This window comes from Pundamilia nyererei, unplaced genomic scaffold, assembly GCF_000239375.1.
Source record: "Pundamilia nyererei isolate P.nyererei 1_Seehausen unplaced genomic scaffold, PunNye1.0 scaffold00101, whole genome shotgun sequence".
In the NCBI taxonomy this organism is placed as follows: domain Eukaryota; kingdom Metazoa; phylum Chordata; class Actinopteri; order Cichliformes; family Cichlidae; genus Pundamilia; species Pundamilia nyererei.
Window position 1 is genome coordinate 1,937,073 of NW_005187502.1, and position 19,156 is coordinate 1,956,228.

At 42.4% G+C, this 19,156-nt stretch overlaps 1 protein-coding gene across 1 annotated transcript in view; it reads left to right on the forward strand.

Moving 5' to 3' along the window:
* svila (supervillin a) overlaps positions 1–19,156 on the forward strand; it is a 49,317-nt gene that overhangs the window by 19,604 nt on the left and 10,557 nt on the right. Inside the window, exons 11-28 of the mRNA XM_013912788.1 lie at positions 336–400; positions 979–1,115; positions 1,999–2,094; positions 2,527–2,833; positions 3,413–3,478; positions 4,223–4,712; positions 5,789–5,954; positions 7,788–7,920; positions 10,385–10,441; positions 11,965–12,036; positions 12,570–12,626; positions 13,945–14,110; positions 14,619–14,702; positions 15,366–15,452; positions 15,972–16,149; positions 16,244–16,416; positions 17,199–17,354; positions 18,329–18,516. Of these exons, the coding sequence (XP_013768242.1) occupies positions 336–400; positions 979–1,115; positions 1,999–2,094; positions 2,527–2,833; positions 3,413–3,478; positions 4,223–4,712; positions 5,789–5,954; positions 7,788–7,920; positions 10,385–10,441; positions 11,965–12,036; positions 12,570–12,626; positions 13,945–14,110; positions 14,619–14,702; positions 15,366–15,452; positions 15,972–16,149; positions 16,244–16,416; positions 17,199–17,354; positions 18,329–18,516 (2,678 nt within the window). The remainder of the gene's footprint in view (positions 1–335; positions 401–978; positions 1,116–1,998; positions 2,095–2,526; positions 2,834–3,412; positions 3,479–4,222; positions 4,713–5,788; positions 5,955–7,787; positions 7,921–10,384; positions 10,442–11,964; positions 12,037–12,569; positions 12,627–13,944; positions 14,111–14,618; positions 14,703–15,365; positions 15,453–15,971; positions 16,150–16,243; positions 16,417–17,198; positions 17,355–18,328; positions 18,517–19,156) is intronic.

Here is a 19,156-nt window from a genome sequence, read left to right on the forward strand (position 1 = left end):
ACGATCGCCCCACTCTTGAGCCACGATCGCCCCACTCTTGAGCCACGATCGCCCCACTCTTGAGCCACGATCGCCCCTCGTGTCAGAATCATTAGTGTATGAATAGAAATATATGTAAATAATCACATTACAAACCTTATTTGCTCTTTCTGGCAATATAATTTGGTGCTTTAGTGTCTTTGGCAGAAATTTTAAGTAGTGGCATAAAACAATAAAATATTAAGATAAAAAAACCAAAACGTAAAACAAAGTATAGATGATACAGAGAACTGTGAAGCAGAATTTATGTAGTTAGAGTTGGTTTCTAACTCTAACTTTTTTTTCCTTTGTTGCAGCTGATGAAGAGAAGCTAGATGAACGGGCCAAGCTGAGCGTCGCAGCTAAGCGCTCTCTCTTCAGGGTGAGTTTTGACTTCAGCCTGTTGGGCATCTTATATTGTCTGAGTACGAGCTTCCAAGCTGAGGAAAAACTTCATTCCAGTTATGGGTACGATTGCAGACTCTGGGATTAATAAAGTATTCTGATTTCAATTTCCTGTCCTTCTCTTACTTTGAGGATTTAGAAATTTTGATTGCAGATGTGAGTCACAACTGAGCCAGCCTTATTCCTGAAATGATTTGTGCCATAATTCAGCGGCTTCTGGAATCACTTTTAGCAGGAAGGAGTTGAAGAAAACCTTTTCTGTATGATTGTGTCAGGCTCTCACATTTTTGTGGGAGAATTGTCTCTGTCCTCTTCAGTGTTGCTTCAATCCAAAGCCTGTTCAGTTGCTCTTATTTCATATGGAAGCAGTAAGGTGCAGGAAGTTTTCCTTGTTCATTTTGCTTTTTTAAAAAAAAAAAAAAAGCAATTAAATTGTTTATTTATTTATTTAGTTGCAAGATCTGCTAAGGACCAGAGGAGGTCTGTACAGTTTGTGTAATCAGCTGTGTTCATTTCTAAAGATGACCAATGTTTACCCTAATTATCTCCATCCAGGAACTGGAGAAGAGCGTCGATGGCGGAGCTCCTAAACTGCGGTCCAGGAATGCTGCTGTGGACAGGAGACTAAGACGGACACAAGATCGATCCAGAACTCAGCCGGTCACAACTGAGGAAGTAGTCATCGCAGCCACGTAAGGCTCTGTCACCTTGTTTGATACTATGTAATGTGAAAGACACCTCTAACAATAACTTACTTTCTTGATAGGCAAAGAGAAAGTGTATAATTATATAGTTCTATCAGAAAGAATGACTAAATAAATGTAAGCTTGAAAATGAGCCCATGGTGAGTACAAATGTGACACAAGAAAAAAGTACGTCTGGTCCTTTTACTAAGAACCTTCTGATTTTTTTTACTCTGAAAATGTTTCACATGTGGGTTTTTATTCTCATTACTTAAATTTTTATTACTATAATAGTACTCATTTTAAAACCTTTCACAAAGAAATGTTTCTGGAGACTATCTAAAAGGAGCAAAAATGTTAATCGCTCAGTATGATGAGAATTGCATAGTTCCGGGGCTATAATAGCAAAACCTCAACCCTCCTCCCCTTTTTGTCACAAGCTGTGGCCGGGGAATGACCACTAAGACTCCATCTACAGATCTGTGTGTTCCTGACAGCACATATCAGGTCAATAAATCAGAGGTGTAAAATCTTTAAGTGCATTAAAGCAAATACATGCACATCTGTTCTATTTGAAAAGTGCTCTAAAGGGAAGTTCTCCTAGATTATCAAAGCGGAACAAACTCAACTGTGCACATGTGTGTAGGCATCCATCTGTGGAGAGACCTTGCTGTGAAGATGAAGTTCTAGGGTGTTACCAGTTTTTTGTAGATTTAAACTTTTCTTTCTGCGTGAAATTGTTTCTTAAAGAAAGCTGTGCCTCTGACTTTTTCACTGTCCTCACATCTACATGAAACTTTAACCACCATCCTAGTCTTCATGTTTGCACCTTCCTGTCTTCTCTGTCCTCTGTGTGTGTGTATGACTGTGTCCCTGTCCTTGACCACTATAGCGCCCCATCTCACGTGCCACAAATGGTGTCCGCTCACGCTGCCGTAGCACGCGTCCCTAGCCCCACCCTAGTTTACAGCACTGTCCCACCATACAGGTACACAGCAGACGTGTGTGCACGGATATGTATGCTCACATCGAAGTGCGGTGTTTGACTAACACGTTTGAGTCTTGGCTGCTATGCAGTTTTTCTTCGTTCACTGTGTTTTAAACTATAGGATTGAGTTGCTGGTAAAGTTCTAATGCACAGTTTTAAGGTTTGGTGCCCTCATGTGTGATCGGAGGAAACTACATGAATTAATTGCTAAGATAGGACGTCTGGGTTTTTAACTCACTGCTTGGCGAGCATGACTCACCCTGCATGTGTAGCAAACCTTTTTAGCTCTGTGTTGGCGACTTTTATTGGCTGTCAGAAAATGCACTCTCTCTGACATGCCACTCGCTGGCTTGCATGAGCTCCCCACAAGCTTACAGAAGTCTCCGTTTTCTTCTCCCTCTTTGTCTCTTGGATGTCTTCTCCCCTCCTCAGCCTGCAGGCATCCTCACAGCAAAGTGCTGTTGCCCATGAGCAAGTGAGGGAGGCCCGGCAGGCGCAGGATACCAAGGAGATCCGGGGCCCGACGCAGACGTCTTCACTAAAAGAAAAAGATACAAAGCAGAGCGAGACTCAGGAGGAGCCTGACCTCTGCACCCTCAGCCTGGCTGAAAAGATGGCGCTGTTCAACCGGCTGGCTCAGCCCCCAACCAGGGTCACCCACACAAGAGGGGACACGCGGCAGCGGAGGGCCAACGCTCGCTACCAGACACAGCCCATCACACTGGGAGATATGGAACAGGTGGGAAAGCAGCAAGGTCACTTTGTTTCTCCAGTGCTTCGGTTCACTGGGAGAAGACCTCTTAACTTTGCTTTCTTACTGTACACATTCACTCTGTTAGTGCCACACAATACAAAGGTGGAGTATAAATGTAGTAATAATGTGTCATGACTTACTCGGTCAATCCAGTGTCTTATGCACAGAGTACGTGAATTAATATTTTTAGAGAACACAAGAGGAAAAGTGAAAATTCTGTCAATGAATATAAATGATGATGTAACTAAACAGCTGCTGTCCAGCTCTGGGAGCAGATTGCTGTTTAAGGGTAATGAATGTTAACAGAGTTTCAACTGGGCATGGATTGAATCACATGACAGAATTATTCTAGTGTTCACTGAAAATTGAAGAAATGTGAGAGCACCGAAGTGATGATATATGGAAAAGGGAAAAAAACATTTAAAGGTGGAAAAATTGAGAAGTTGCAATGATGACATGTTATCTGTTAGTCAGTGGGTTTGCAGGGGTTATAATTAAACTCCTGCTACTAAAGTAGAAAATCCATGAAACAAGAACTGCAGCATGCTGGTGTTTCTGCTCCAGGAGCTCTCAGACGTAGACCACAGTGATGAGCAGGAGCTGTGTGACAGTCTGGTAGAAGACCTACAAGTAAGCTTCCTCTGAACAGTCACCGACCACCACTTGCCTGCATCAGTGGAGGCTGACACAGCGGGAGCACTCTTCTCAGAAATGACCGTCCATTTCTGTGAACAACACGCTCTGTGTTTTCTTTTTTGGCTCGTCTCCACATTGGTGTGATTTCATTCTGAATGTACGTTGCATGGCCCAGCTTGTGATAAAGCTCTGAGTCATCAACCCCAGTTCAATAAAGAGGCGTGGATGGATGAAGCACACATATCAGCGAGTCTGTGGGCTTTAAAAGATGTCTCTGTGACAAAGAAGAGGGAAACCAAAAGCAGTTCAACTCCCATCTACAGCCACAGGGGTTGAAAGTTTGATTGTGGGGGAAGTATGAGAGAGAAATTTGAAGCAAAAGCGAGTTAATGGATGGATACATGTTGCAAGTTTCCTTGACATGGCTGCTTTCTGTTGCTTGTCATTGTTCCTCAGCAGAAGTGCCAGGTTAGTTCTCCGCTATGGATTATGAACCTAGTTGTCATAAACTGAAAGTGTTTGTCATGCGTTGTGCGTCGGCGGCTGCTGGCATGGCTTTGTGATGTGGGCTGACCATTAAGAGAGGCTGCTGTGTGATGCCCAGGAAGTGCACTGAGTCAGGCAGGCTGTGATTAGTCAGCGTTATTCTCTCGATTGTTTGTGTGTGCACTTTGCCCGAGCCGTTTCTCAGCCTCTGTAGCAAACTGACCCACTTCTTTGTCTGTCTGCATTACACAGCTTCAAAACGGCACAGGCTCTCGGTTTGGACACCACCTATCTTCCTCATCTTCCTCTGCACTCAGAGCAGGCGGGACGGTGTCCAGTGACCACGCCGGAGACATCCACATATCCACTGCAGCCTGCGTGGAGCCCACCTATCCCAGCTCTGACAGGTCTCTACCCCCTCGCCAACCAGACGGTCCAGTCGGGGGGTCCCAGGGATCCTCAGATCACCATAGGCATCACATTTTGCCCCAAGGGGAAGACCAGATTGATCTGGGAGGGGGGAAGAGGAAGTTGCCGTCTCCTGAGAGAGCAGCCAGGCAGACAGCACTGCCCCAGCCCCAGAGTGGAAGAGAAAGGAGAGAAGAGGAGGAAGAAGCAGAGGAGGAGCAGCTGCAGCAGCGGCCGGACAGTGCGATAGAAGAGGAAGTGCTGTGGAGCTCAGAGAGCCACAGGCTCCAGGACAGCCAGGAGCAAAGCCAGAGGAGCAGGGCCACCAGCGGAGGTAAGAAAACAGCAGGAGGAGGAGCTCAAAAGCATCAGTCTGCTTTTCATTGCCTGAACTACTCTGCTGTTTGTTCTGTCTTTACTGAAGTTTATAAACTTGCCAAGTTTACATTAAGATTTGGGGAGAATGATAACCGTAACTTGTCTATATTAACATTCAACAGCGATATGTGTTAAAGACCCTGAAGAGGAGAAGAGGATGGATGAATGGATAGATGCATATTTCCTTTTTTTAGTAACTGGAAATATTTGGATCAGAGGGTAGTGCTGTGGACTTGTAGGTTAAAGCTAGCAGTAGGTTGTTATCTTGGTTAGTAAGGTGCACCTGCAACTTAATTTGGTGTTAAATGGGAAGCTTATTTCAGTTAGCATGCAGAGTTAGTGTTTCTGGGTAGAACACTGGAGTTTAACAGAAATAAATGAAAAAAGCGAAGCTAATCAGAAGACTAAAATAGGTTTTAAAAATTTAAAGAGCAAACTCTGCTAACAGTTGGTATCGGTTTCCGTCAACAAGTTCTAATCCAACCCCACTTCCTGTGTGTCTGAGTGAAAATGTTGAGTTCAGACTGTGGTTTTCAGGCTTCCTTTGTATCTGAGCACTGCAGTAACACCGGGCCGTTCACTGTCTCTGTGTCAGCATGTGGCTTGTCAGAAAATAGAAATCAGTCAAACCGGAACTGTGGAACTTGTTTCGGGGCAGGGGGAAGGAATAGTGCGTTGACCTGAGTCTCCAGTGTGGGTTGTTTGATTACAGCTGTGGCAGAGATGTTTAAAGCTGTGAAAAGTGTCTTTGCTGCTTCTCACGAGGTGGACGGGATTATTTCGGTGAGCATGAAAGATGATTGCTGCGATGCTGCTTTGAGATGCTGAGTCTGCACTGTGACACCTCTGACTGTTATGTTAAAGGGTTTACACCCTACACAGCGATTCTTAGTTAATGTATTTTCCTCAAAAGATCATACAAGCGGTCACAGTTAATGTTTATGGAGTTGCTGCTGAGTTACTGATTTTTATTTATTTATTTATTTTCTCTCCCCCTCTCCTCTCACTATTTCCGTGTGCTCACACACACAGACCTGCTGGAATCAACTGTGGTAACATCCAGAGCAACATCTGGCTTCCCCGAAGCAGCAGACCCGCACACAGACAGCAACGCACACCCAGCTGACCCGGTTCAACCTGAGCAGGGAGACGAACTGAGCGACAGGATGATGGCCCGACACATGTCCATCAGAGAGAGGTGAGCATGGAAGTGTGCTAAGATAGGATTTAATATATATTTACTGCATGTCTGACCATATTCACGTATTGCAGAATACCATTTACCTGTTTCTCGGTAAATTAATCCTACAAGAGCAACGCAAAAGAAATCACGGTTTGCTCTGCTAGCTACATGTTTTGGGTTTTTTTTTTAATTCATTAACAATAAAAATAAGTTTAAATGTCTTTGTTTTTTAAAGAAAAGACATGTATTTCAAGACAAAATGCCGTGGTCACTGAAAACAGGCGTCGGTGCATAAAAATGCTAAATGATTAGGACCAATGGTTTCATTATTCATGAATGGTCATCAGTCATAGCACATTTGTGATCAGCTCTTTTACTTTTAAATTAAGAATGGATAAAATGTGATGACTGAAAATTACATCATGAGGGCAAAGAGGGAGGAGTTTTTAGGGTATTAGAGGGGCTTTTTCTTTACTGTTGAGCTTCCTGGGATGAAGTCTGGAGTATTAACAGAAGCAAAATGCTGGCTATGATAAAGAAATCATAGATTTTTTTTCATTACATTTCATTGTTGTTATATAACAAAACTAAAGCTGAGTATTGGATTCCTGAGCAAATCCTTACATAAGTCCTGTTATGTCATACGGGGATAATTGAGCTGTTCGTGCTAGTTGACTGGCAGACATAGGACACTAATCATGCTCTAAACTGACCGATGATATAATAAAGTTGCATGTAAACTGGTGTTAAAGCCTGTGGAGTTTGTACTAGTTATTGTGCTTCTCGTAAATCTGACTCTTTGACCATGTCTTGACTAATTTGTGTCGTTCCCACGTTCAAAGCATTTCTCTGGAGCAAGGGTCTGTATCCCAGATACAGCTTGCAAGTTGGACTGAGTGCTGCTTTCATCCTGTTTTTGCATTTGCTGTGTAGCCCTGGGGGCAGAACAGGACATTTCCTCGCTGGGTCACAGAGGGGTGCTTGTGATGGGGGGCAAGTGGGGCACAGCCAGGACCCTGACCTCTTGCATATATTGGTCCTGTCTGCCCCAGCTCACAGATGAGAGCTCAATAATTGAAGCTCTGTTCTTGCTCACGTTTAGGTTTTTAGACTTGTCGAGTACTTTAAACCTAATCCCAGTTTTCCTTATTAAAAAGATGGAAAAATTCAGGGTTGAGGTTTGAGTTGCTTTCCCAGCTCCTGTTACACTGACTGGCTTCTCTAATCAATGTTTATGTGTAATTGGATCAGAGCTGTCATTGCTCTGTCTGTAGACTGTTTACTTCTGCAGCTCCTAAACGACATGCTCGCTGCCTCTGTTTAATGTCTGCTGTCTTCTCATTCATAAATGTACAGGAGCATGGCTGCTTTTTGTTGGCTTTACTATTGTGACAGGTTGGGCTAAAAGCTCTGGGGAAGTAAGGTTTTGTGTTTCTTCGGCACATGTGGAAATAAAGAGTCTGCCTGCAGCTGCAAACTCAGTGGCTCTTCATTAAAACCACAGCGTGTAGTTGCTTTTGTGCCATCCTTAACATACAGTTTGTCATGTCACATTTGACAAAGTGTCTCAAAATCATCTTCATAAAACTCACCTCTTAAACAAATTGCTCAAGTTTTCCATAAATGCTCTGGATTAAATTTGAAAGCCTAGCCAAAATAAGGATTTGTTGCGGGTTTTTTGTTTTGAAAAGTGTCCTCTAACTACAAAAAACTCAACTAAAAAACATTATTTATTATTATGAGCGCTTTGAGTACTCCAGGAGAGTAGAAAAGCGCTATATAAGAATCAGTCCATATACCATTTATTTGTATGCTACAGCTCATGATCCTCTCCCCTTCCCCACTCAGAGTCGCCTTGTTAAAGAAGAGTGGCGAGGAGGACTGGAGGAACAGGATCAATAAGAAGCAGGATGTGGTGAAGATTGCTGCAGCAGAGCAGAATGCTCAACTCTGGGAGGTGGAGCAGAGCTTCAAGAAGAAGGTAACCACCTGACGTGAGCACTCACTGCTGAATTAGCACTTCAACAGAGAAGCCTGAGGTTGTCGTTTGTATCGCTCATGTTTTTGCACGTAGTCATAGCAGCATGCATTCATGACTGACTCTGCTACTTTGTGTCCACAAGACCTGAATGCAGAAGTGATGCAGTGAGTTGGTTAATTTGATTTGATCGACTGTGTCGCATTATGAAAGCAAGTATTTAATGTGTCAGCCTCTGAGATCATGCCGCTCAGTAGGTGTTCTCGATCTTCTATTGCTGACGTGTACAGAAAGAAAAATCTGATCAAAGACTGATACCCTTTAAACAATCACTTCTGTAGAACAGAGCTACAAGGAACATGGTAACAATTTTCAATATCTCTAAACAGAGAGGTCGTGTTTTTGTCTGCGTCTTTTGATCTTTTTCTCTTTTCTCTGTTCTGTCTCAAGCAGCTGTTGCATGTTTTTGTTCTTGGACTGTATCAAGAGATAATCTGCATGTCTTCCATCCTGGCAGTAGAATACATACTGTGGTGTCTGGATCAGTCACACAATACTTCATGGGGCATGCTGTTTTTATTTCCTAAATATGGAAGCCTGCGGCTGCCACTATTCAATCATGAACATTTTTTTCTTTCCTTTCCTTTCTTTTTAGGATACTAATTTTTTTCATACGTCAAACCTTTAAAATCCAATTTGATTTTAGGCCGAAAATGCATAAATGCAGTGAAATTAAACGCACGCAGTTCAAATACTTGGGTAACTTTTATGTTATGCCAACATTTTAGCTTATCAGATTTCTAATAGATAGTAAAACCCTATTTATATAATAGTAATATAATCCCAAGGCTGACAATCACAAATGCAGTTTTGCGTTGTGATGAATCATTTCTGGAGTAGCAAAAGTGAAAGCACGCAGGCTATAATATTCATAGGGCCACTCTTCCTAAGCTGTTCACTTAATTCTGATTCATTTAGCCCGCTCGAATGAATGTATTACTACATGTAGCCATGTAATAAACTATACATAACTGTACTTGTGATAGTATACCTGGTACTTGAAATGGATATCTCAAGTCTCTAAATAAGTTTTGGGGGGAGTTGACATAGAATAATCCTGCTGTTTAAGAGTTTTATTTTGCATTATGATGATAAAATATTAATAGAACAAACGTGAAAATTAATCAGACATGATTGTGTGTATATAAATGTAGAATGTAAAAAAACTTGAGCATCTTGGAAACAGTAGCCAGTCACTCATAAAAACTTGGAACACATGATTGAACATGAGTATTTGCAGCCTTTGACTTCCAAATTTTGAAGTTTTGCCTCATGTATGTTTTATACTTGTTATGAATATTAAAGAAGCTTAATTAAGTTGGATTTTAATCCTATTTGTTGCCTGAATGACTCACATACTGAGATGAATTTCCCCTCCAGAGAAAAGCTGAGAGCACTTTGTAGAGTTTAACTTTTCTCTGAGAGTTGAAAAGTATTCAAACTGTCAGCTACATGTGAGTGTTGTACTAACTGAACTGTAAAATGTAGCCTCTGTGTTTAGTCATGCTAGGCCTTTGTTTCTAGTTAACTGCATGTTACATGTAAACTTTCACTCTTCTGTTTGTCTCTGTTTGCATGTCCTTTACTTTTTCTTTTTTAAAATAAAAAAAAATAAACCTGATTTCTTTCCTCTGCATGTTGACTGCGTTTCTGTTTTTGAAGGAAGGGTTAGGTCAGGCACAGGACACGCACCTCTCTGTTTAGACATATTCAGCTGCTGTGGCACAGCTGTTTTTGTTTCCAGCAGCTTTTGTTTCCAGCAGCTTATCAAGGTTTGCTCAGCTCAACAGCTTTACACATACATATTTTCATTTTGGGTTAGTAGTTTATTTAAGGTCAGGAAGTACTTTACCTACGTAGCTTTGATTCATCGTGTGCAATCAGACACACTGATTGAGGAGCTTTTTCTGGGGGGGGTTTTGTTTTGGGTTTTTTTAAAGATATGATGTCTTAATGAAATCAGGGAAATCTTTCAAGACCTAATCAATTTCAAGTGATGGCTGGGTCCAGGTTAAGGGGAAGGGCAGTTGATGTTTTTCATCTTGTTTCCATCCTCCAATTCACCCGAGCGAGTAGACATGATTCATCAGGTTTCCTGTTTTGAATCGAAGAAGTGCAAAACTACAGATAAAGCAGATACAGAACCGAGTCAGAGAAAAACGGCAAGTAGAGCAGAATAAAGGCTGTTTGGACAACTTTGCTTTTTGATGGACTTTGTAGTATGTGTAAAGTAAAAAGAAACAAACTTGATATTTACCTAGAAATTAACCATTCGCCCACGTGATAAATGTCATACCTGGAGTATAGAATCTGTAAAGACTCACAGGGAGCGGGAGTAATGTGCTTTGGCCTGTGTGTGAAATGAATGCTGGGAACTGTCCCTTTTTCTTTGGCTGCTCGTCTGTAGGATGATGAAGCGATGATGATGATGATTGACGAGTTTGCTGTGTCCGACCAGCTTTGGGTAAGGCCCGTGCAGAAACCAAACGTGTGTGCACGTATGTGTCAAATGCATTTAGTTTTCATTTTTCCATCTTTAACTTTGTTTCCTGTTGAAAACTCTTAGCCTTGGTGGGACACACAGAGCTACGTTTGTGTGTCTGTTTGTGGTGGTACTGGTGGTGGAACTGAGTGTGGGTGTGTCTTAAAGACAAATTGTATTAATAATCATTCTGATTGTTGTAATTATGCTGTGTTCCTCATCCCACCACTGCTCATCAGGTTTCAGATTTATAATTGTGTTAGAATTTCCTGTTCTGTCTTACACTATGAATCTAATTTAATTGAGTTTAAAATTTCCCATTTATCATATTGACTTTGGCACGCAACCTCTGCTTCTCTAATCGACTCACATTTATGACAAATGTTTCTTGTGGTGTAAGATTTGTCTGAAAGTTGGTCTAAAATCTCAAGAGTCAGTTTGGTGTGCTTCAATCTGCTTCCAGTTTCATCTCTGTTCCAGTGGTTCAGGGCTGTGGCTTTACATATTAATGTGGCTGCAGGGATTTTTTATTAATTTATTATTAATGTGTATTGTTTGCACAATGTGTTTGTTTCATTGGTGGATACAAGTAACAAGAAAGAATATAAATGATTAAAAGTGAGGAAAACCATCAATAACCACTAACGGGGAAATTTTTAAATGGTAAAAACACAAACATGACATAATTCTTTAAATTCAGCTTATGGTACATCAGTGGAAAAAGTAAATAAAATGTCCATGAGAACCATATTGTGAATGTTTTTTAAACCCTCACTGTGAAGTTAACCAGCTAAGCGAGCATGTTTGTGCACATACAGAGTAGAGCAGGCAGCTGTACGTCTTGGGGAAACACTACTGAGGCAACAGCGTTTTGGTAATTAATGAGAACCATTCAACCAAATGAGATCAGATTGTCTTATACACAATGCTCACCCACAACACTTGAACCAGACTGAATGAATGGTAGTGGTGGATAACATACCTGACAGGTTTGAGTCTAAATAACTGCTGTTGCATTTTGTTGTAATGTTACAGCAAAACAAGGTTTCTGCAAAGTAACTGAACTGCACTTTAAATTAGATTATCTCTTTTTTATTGTTACACTCCCCTCAATATGACACAGGCTAGAATACCCTGACCTTTACTTACTAATGCAAGTCAAGCTCCTCATCAGCCCCTCCCTTGTTGGTCATCTGGAATGAAGACTTTCTGTTGTAAGTTTGGAGCCTCTAACCCCAAACTGAGATCATCCCAATGCCTCGTCTGTGACACAACTTGTTATTTCCTGAAACCCGTTGAAAAATCTCCAGAGCTGCAGAGTTCATTGTACAGTTGTTTTTGCAAAGAGTCTCACACTACATGTAACTAGAAAACTGATACATTGAAGCCTTGTTTCGCATGATGCCAGTGTTTCTAAAATCCCAGCGACACCCCTGCAGCTGCTATACTCCTGATCATCCCCTTCATGTGTATGTGTACATTTCCTATTTCTGTGGCTTCCATAGGAGCCAGTGTTTGCTGCTACTTTCTCTACTCCTCCTGAGCCTCCTTACAATGCAACCGAATCAGCCAGCCAGGTAGGACGCGTCAACAGGTCTTGCTGCCTTGCATTGCTTGTTGTACTTGCTCACACACCTGCTTCACTAAACTCACACATTACAAACCCTACTCTACAACTTTGCTCCTTAGCCACATCACTGTGGTTAATATGCATTATTAATGTGTTCATTCTGAGGTTCAGAAATATTTGGACAGTGGTGGAATTTCTTTAATTTTTGCCTCTGTACACCACCATTTACTTTTGAGTTTCTGAAAAACTGAGACTGTATAAAAATGTCCTTAATGGTTAATTAATGAACTGGTAATTGGTGAATTAGAGCTGAAGTCTGCACTTTTTGATTTAAAATCCACTGGGTGTATGGGAGGCAAAACCATTCAGGCACTAGCACACTGGTATTGATATAAGTCACACATCGTTATCAGCACAGGGCCAGCATGGCAGCCCCTGCAGCTTCTCGTGCTTGTGCAGAGCTTGGATCTTTTCTTCCGTCTTTTCATCCATAATCCTCATCTTTTCTTACCTTCCTCATCCATCCCTCTGGTTGTGAAGGCCATCAGATCTCGCAGACCCGTGCAGGTGGATGAAAAACACCCCTGGAGACGAAAGGTGACCCTTTCGAAGCTATACACAGCTTTCTGGGCAATTCCTCCCCCTCCCACTCACCGCTGGCAGCCTCCACACAAACACAGCAATCAAAGCTCCAGTCACGATCGGCACCATGAGTTGCAGTCTGCTATATTCAGTAGACTTCTTCCATTTTACTGTCACGAGTTACTTTAAACACCCACACAGTCATGTGTCATTTCTTAATATTGTTCAAATAGAGGTGAATGACTTTAGCGCTGTGTGAGGTAAAGATTTTCTCATTTTCTCTGTGTGTACTCTTTGTGTATTTGGGCACTTTGTTGTTTATGAATGTGGGAAACATTTAAACACACAGACTGCAAAAGATGCAGTACTGTGTCCATTTTGATGGGTAGATTTTAGTGATGAGTGCAGTTTGAACAGTGTCAAACTCAAAGGCCACACTCAAAAATGAGAATCACATCTGGCATTTCCCCAAAATGTTGATTTTTGTCCAGATAAAACCCACATCCAGGCATCTTAATGGACGTGCCATTTAGCCCAACAACCTCGCTTCCTCACCTCACAGCCCTGCTGACCACAGCGTTAATCAAAAGCCTGAATATTACAGCTACTAGGAGACTGGAGGTGTTTATGAAATCATTGTCTTTACATTACAGCTTTAACAGAGCAAGTTAGCTGCACTGTACAGCCGAATCTTCTGGCATCAAGTTTCTGTGCATAAACGCCTGAAAGCTGTGAATAAACTGCAGCTTCTCTGCAGTTTTCGTCCTTCATTGCCATTTGGATCCAACACGTATTTTGCGTTACAGTTCAGCAGCTTTCTGCAGCGCCTCTACGACTCCAAACCTCTGCTGGCGTGCAGAATAGAAAACTGAGTTTATATCTCAGCAAATGCCGACCCACGGCATCGATCCGTGGGTCGATGCCGAGAAGCATTCGGTCTCCCACGTCTCTGGAGACTTTCTGACCTTGTTATCAACAGTCTGTTTACTTCCATGAAAGTACAGGAAACGCTGTTTAATTTGGCGTGTGACTCCAAATGTGGTGCTTAATGATCATTGTGCAGCTTCAGCTAAGCAGGGTAAAATTTATAAATAGTCTTAAAAGATTTTGTGGCCACATGACAATTTGTAAAGGGCCATATTTGTCCTGTGGGCTTTGAGTTTGTATAGCAAGCACTTTTATGAAGGACATTTAAATAAATGCAGGGATGTGATGGGTTACCCATTCACAAAATGCTCCCTGGAATGCATCGCACATTACAAAAGATGCAGTAAGGCACCTGAGAAGTGTTCTCTTACACTTGACACTGACTTGTCCTCCCTCCTTTTCTCAGAGGTTAGCAGAGGCAGAGATGGAGTCTCAGAGCATCGAGGCTCACATGTCCATTGAGGAGAGGAAGCAGCTGATCGTGGCCCGAGAGGAATCCTGGAAGTCCAAAGGCCACGGAGCTGCCAACGACTCGACCCAGTTCACTGTGGCTGCACGCATGGTGAAGAAAGGTCAGAGGGCAAAAACGCTCACTTTCCACTGGCATACCTGTGCTCGTTATGCACTGCTGCAGAGCAATAAAGAGTTAGCGTCAGCCTCAGCTCTGTGTCCTGAATGCTTAAAAAAAGCTTGCTCCACAGCTAGCAGCTTGGGGAGAATGACTCTCGTTTTCCCTCCATCAGGCCAGAGTAGCTGCTCCAAGGCCTTCGCTGAAGCAGAAATGATTTAATGGTTGGAGCTTTCCACATTAGCTGTGCACTTACCCTGACGTGGCAAACGATGGACAGTTTCATTAACTATTCCTGCTTATTATTCCAGAGCTCTGTAACATACAACACATGCAAAGACACCCACACCTGTTGCTTTCTGTGTGAACCTACAAACTGATAGTACTGCATCTGCCTGTGAAACTATGAAAATAAATGAATTTGTGTTTTTACTAAAATCACAAACAGCCCTTCCCCTTCAGATTGTACCTGAGTCATCATCACATGTATATGTACGTCTCTGTTGCTGCAGGTCTGGCCTCCCCTGCTGCTCTTCAGAATCCTGTGCCGTCCAAACCCAAGAATGGCAGCATTGCCATCTCTAAACCACAGGATGGTCAGTTGCACTTCATTTCTGTGTTTCCCTGTTAGAGCATGTCACCCTGCTTTCATGTTAACAGATGGTTTCAGGAGGGTTTTTCAGGACTTTAAGGGTTCAGCCATTGCTTAAATCGGATTTAAATTAATGACGCGACTTTGTTACCTCGTTAGCCTCTGAGCTCATGTTGCGTAGGTGCTAAATGTATACTTTTGTGTTATTCTGTTTTTGCTTTTCTTTCCAAAGACATGGAACAGATGTCTGATACTGAAGGTTTACTCTTTTTGTCTTTTTTGCCATTTATCACGCCGCTCATCCAAACCACCAATATCACCAACACTAATGTGACTCGTGTTGCTGTGAGACTTCTATTGGCTTGTAAAGCCTAATAGAACGTAGCCCAGGGGAAGGCAGTCACCTGGACTAATGTGCATGAGTCTGAGGTGCTGAAGAGTTCACATTCGGAGGCCTTGGAAGTGCTTGTGACCATGTTTAGATTTACGGCATTGTGACTTTAACATTATACTCATTATTCAGTCAACAGGAGCAACATTAGTCGTGACATGTACGAGCAGAACCTCATGTCGCTTTCCTTTTCACCTAAAATCAAACACTTTGTTGGCTCTGTCGTGTGTGTGTGTGTGTGTGTGTGCGTGTGTGTGTTTTTGTGTGCGTGTGCAGAAATCAAGGCCATGCCAGATCTGAACCTGGAGTCAGACATGAAGCTGGATAAATTGGAGTCATTCCTGGGCAAGCTCAACAATAAAAGTGAGTCCTTCACAGACACGAGTATTAATGGTGCCTGCTTACATGTAGGTATGGAAGCTGATAGCTGCAGAAACCATCTTTTCTTGATATCATTAGACGATACAAGTGATATCAAACTATTTTCTACAAAAGCAACATTTGACATGGAGCTGCTGCAAAACTGTTCTTTTTAAATATTGAAGAACCAGGTAAACTTTGATCTTTTCACTCGGACGTTTCTGAGTGGGCTTGTGTGACAATCTCATCCATATTCATCCCGTGCAGGTCAGCATGCAACCTGTAATAGAAGACAGTAGGCCACAGCTAAACCATGTACTGCGGACTGTGTCCATAGCATCATGTTAGACACCTAAGATAAATGAAAGTCAATTTGTGTAATTATGTGTTAGATAAAGCCCTCACACAGAATGGTTGGTTGTTATTAGTGGGGCTTGTTAAAAGTCACAAAGAAAGTGAATAATTTCCATTTTCTGTATTTTTGTGGTTTTTAAAGAGTCGCTTCTTTCTGTCTGTCCTCAGTGTCTGGACTGCCAGAAGCAACCATCACAGTGACGGAAAAGAAGGTAAAGGAAGTGATGACCCTCGAAGACGAAACTTTTTCCAAGTTCTACCGCCAAGTGGAGGAACTTCCTTCCGTCACCAACAAGCTGGAGATGGATGACGACTTTGATGCCATCTTCGGTCCCCAGGTGCCAAAGTAAGCTCTCGATGCCTGATGTGGTTTTGACTCATCACTGAGGGTGAGACTTGTTCCTGTTAACTGTGACCCTTTACCGCTGACCTCTCTGCAGGCTGACCTCAGAGATGGTACAGCACAAGCGGGCGGTGCGCCCAGCACGTAACGTCCAGTCATCCAGGAACCCTCTAAAGATGCTGGCTGCCAGGGAGGACATCAGACACGAGTACACGGAGCAGAGGCTCAACATCGGCCTGCTGGAGAGCAAAAGGATGAAGGCTGAGAAGAGTGAGTGAGGATGGATGAGGAGCAGCTGTTTAAAATAATATACAGTCTCCTTGACGATGCTCTATTTGTCCAAGCACCAACAGGTTGTTGTAATTTATCATTCCTGCGGTTGTTGCCAGGCGCATTGGACACTGCCATTCCTACTTTACCCTGCATGTCAAACTGTGCCGTGTTGTGGGAGGCTGGTGAAATTGACAGATGCACAAAGAGGCCAAAAATCTCTTCTCTCTTCTTCCCTGTGATGTGTGCATTCATGTTATCAGCAAATGCAAATATCTTGCCCCTTATATTGACAGAGAGATGTATTGACCAATTGAGTCAGTGTTTCTATGGAAAAAGAGGGCAATATAGCATCACTCTCATATAGAAAGGCTCACTTGTATCATGCACTCTAAAAGCTTCTCCACTTGCTTTGAATGAACCCACGCACACCGCTTTGGGATGTGAGCAGACCTGCATGCGTGTCCCTTTCCTGTTATTGTGCTGAGCAGTCCTCGGAAAAGTCAGCTTTGTTTATGAGCTACACGTGCACAGCAGCTTGTTTTGACTGAAGACAAGAACCCACACTCTTTGATGTGTAACATCCTCCTTCACCTCCTCTCATAGCATTAAACCTTTAGTACCTGCTGTAGTGAGACACAGTAGAGCTTTGTGGTCATGGCTGTGTGTACTGGGTGGATGTGTCTTTGCTGTATAAGAATGAAGAGTAATAAATTAAAATTGTTGTGTGTATTTCTTGCAGTCTAATGTCAGTTCTCTGTGCTCTGCTCTTTTTCCTGCAGTGAATAAGAACTCTGGTTTCTCTGAAGTGGCTCTCGCCGGTCTGGCCAGCAAGGAGAACTTCAGCAGTGTCAACCTGCGCAGCGTCAACATCTCAGAGCAGATGTCCAACAACAGCGCTGTGCCTTACAAGAAACTAATGCTGTTGCAGGTCAAAGGTCAGTTAAAGATACTGGAAACACTGCACTAAATGTACAGAAACACCTACCCTCACAACAGGAATACTTCTACTTTTCTTTTTATTCAGTCCACTGCACCATATTTGCATACTTTTGTTAAAAGCGAGGTTTTTGCAGTTTTTCAGAAATTCTTTGATTAATGTGCTGTGATTCTGCAATGTTTTAATTCAGGTTCACATTTTAGGCTTAGCACTCATGCAGGTTTATTTCCATTAATCCCACATTTAAATCTAGCAGCATCTTGCTAAGATGCTAAACTCTGGCAAAATAACATTCAGCAGGCAGCACAAAGAAAAATAATAAAATACAATAAAAACAGTGCAGCTAGTGTAAAGTGGAAAAAAATTCCAGGCAATAATTTGTAGTACCGAATAACAAGTTAATAAACTGTGTGTGCTCAGTATTTTTAAATTGCAGTCAGTGAGTCTGTAGCAGCTGCTACAATTAATCGTTTAAGGAACGGAAAAACAAAAACCAGTTCGCACAACGCTCTGGAGGATGCTTCTTCAAGAGTGTCCTTTCCAGAGGACTGGAGGATATCTAAAACTGGAGATGAGAGCATGTCTGTGCATCTCCTCCTTATGTCTGTTGGTGACAGCTGTGGTTCCAAATCATTCTCACCAGGGTGCCTCACACTGCCCCAGGCTGATCCACTCCTCTAAAGCCTGCTGTCTGTAATGCAGAGTAAATCCTCAACACTGGGGTTACTGTTTTGTTTGGAGGTTAGCTGTCCCAACCTGATGGTTGGTAGATGGTAGAAGCCAAAAGCGTCCTAAAATCACAAAACTCTAACAAATAAATAAGGGCAGCAAAACAAATATTTGCAAAAGGAAAATTAGAAGTTAATGTAGATAACATACTTGGTGAAGTGGTGAGACTCGCAGATGCTTGTCCTGTTACTGCAAGTACAATAATGTGACGATCTGACTACCTGTCTGTCTGTGTGAAACCAGGCCGCCGGCACATCCAGACCCGACTGGTGGAGCCGCGAGCATCCTCCCTGAATAGCGGCGACTGTTTCCTGCTCATCACGCCACAACACTGCTTCATCTGGATCGGAGAGTTTGCCAATGTTATTGAGAAGAGCAAGGTGGGTTACGACTCAGAGCGCTGCAAAGCAGTGATTACAAAACGGCTTATTGTTGGTATGCTTAGATTTGAGTACAGTATACTTACTGTTTGGGAATTTACAGCCCTCTAAGAACTGAAATCATGTTGTATAAGAGTCTCACTGCTGCATGTGGGACGGGCTTCAAGTGCAGGATGTAAACAGTGTTAGGAGGAAGCTACAGTGGCATAGCTCAGGAAGGTGTGTGTGTGTGTGTGTGTTCTGATGACCTTTTAGCTGAATAAACTAGTGACCTAAATCTGACACAAAGGACTGTTGTGAGCCGGTGTCCACAGCTTTCATGGGGTTGTTCTAGTTCACTTCATAAACTTTGGTACTTTATATTCTAACAGTTATTTCGTGTGTTAATACAAGATATTTTACATTGAAATAAGTGGAAAAAATCTGCCAATGGAACAAGTGAAAATCCTCTAGTTTTTCTCTCGTTTCAAGATTCACCGAGTGAAGAAGTTTCTATATCTTACTGGAATGTTGCTTTGTAGCTGATTTTGTCTTATTTTAAGTGTAATGAGATAAATTTTGACTAGAAATGAGATAAATGTACTTGTTAAGATGGAAGTGTTTCTACTTTTTTATGGTGTGTGTGTGTGTGTGTGTGTGTGTGTGTGTGTGTGTGTGTGTGTGTGTGTGTGTGTGTGTGTGTGTGTGTGTG